Source organism: Sinocyclocheilus anshuiensis, unplaced genomic scaffold, assembly GCF_001515605.1.
Source record: "Sinocyclocheilus anshuiensis isolate Anshui unplaced genomic scaffold, SAMN03320099.WGS_v1.1 scaffold2186, whole genome shotgun sequence".
In the NCBI taxonomy this organism is placed as follows: domain Eukaryota; kingdom Metazoa; phylum Chordata; class Actinopteri; order Cypriniformes; family Cyprinidae; genus Sinocyclocheilus; species Sinocyclocheilus anshuiensis.
In genome coordinates this window covers 328,155-328,538 of record NW_015557072.1, presented here as the reverse complement: position 1 = coordinate 328,538, position 384 = coordinate 328,155, and the positions used below count along the sequence as shown (strand labels likewise).

At 34.1% G+C, this 384-nt stretch overlaps 1 protein-coding gene across 1 annotated transcript in view; it reads left to right on the top strand.

Annotated features, from left to right (window-relative positions):
- Positions 1-384, top strand: part of LOC107676736 (receptor-type tyrosine-protein phosphatase delta-like) — a 319,184-nt gene that overhangs the window by 311,258 nt on the left and 7,542 nt on the right. The window contains exon 37 of the mRNA XM_016471396.1: positions 12-138. Within this exon, the coding sequence (XP_016326882.1) occupies positions 12-138 (127 nt within the window). The remainder of the gene's footprint in view (positions 1-11; positions 139-384) is intronic.

The window sequence follows — 384 nt, the reverse complement described above, 5'->3', positions numbered from 1 at the left end:
CTGCGTGTCAGGCAACAGAAGGCTTACATCGCCACGCAGGGTCCTTTAGCTGAAACCACAGAAGACTTCTGGAGGATGCTGTGGGAACACAACTCCACCATCGTCGTGATGCTGACCAAACTCAGAGAGATGGGCAGAGTGAGTGCTTGACACACCATCATTTATTCATTCATTTATTGCTGAAGAAAGTACACTGAAAAAAAAATGGTATTAAAAACAATTCACTCACATTGCATTTGAATTAAATGTGAAATTTTGTAAAGTAGGAAGACAAAAATAGTATTTTCTTATAAAATGTGCTCCAGTAAGCTTTTTATAAAAAATATTTACATATTTTTGTGGAAAACTAGACTATATATATATATATATATATATATATATTAG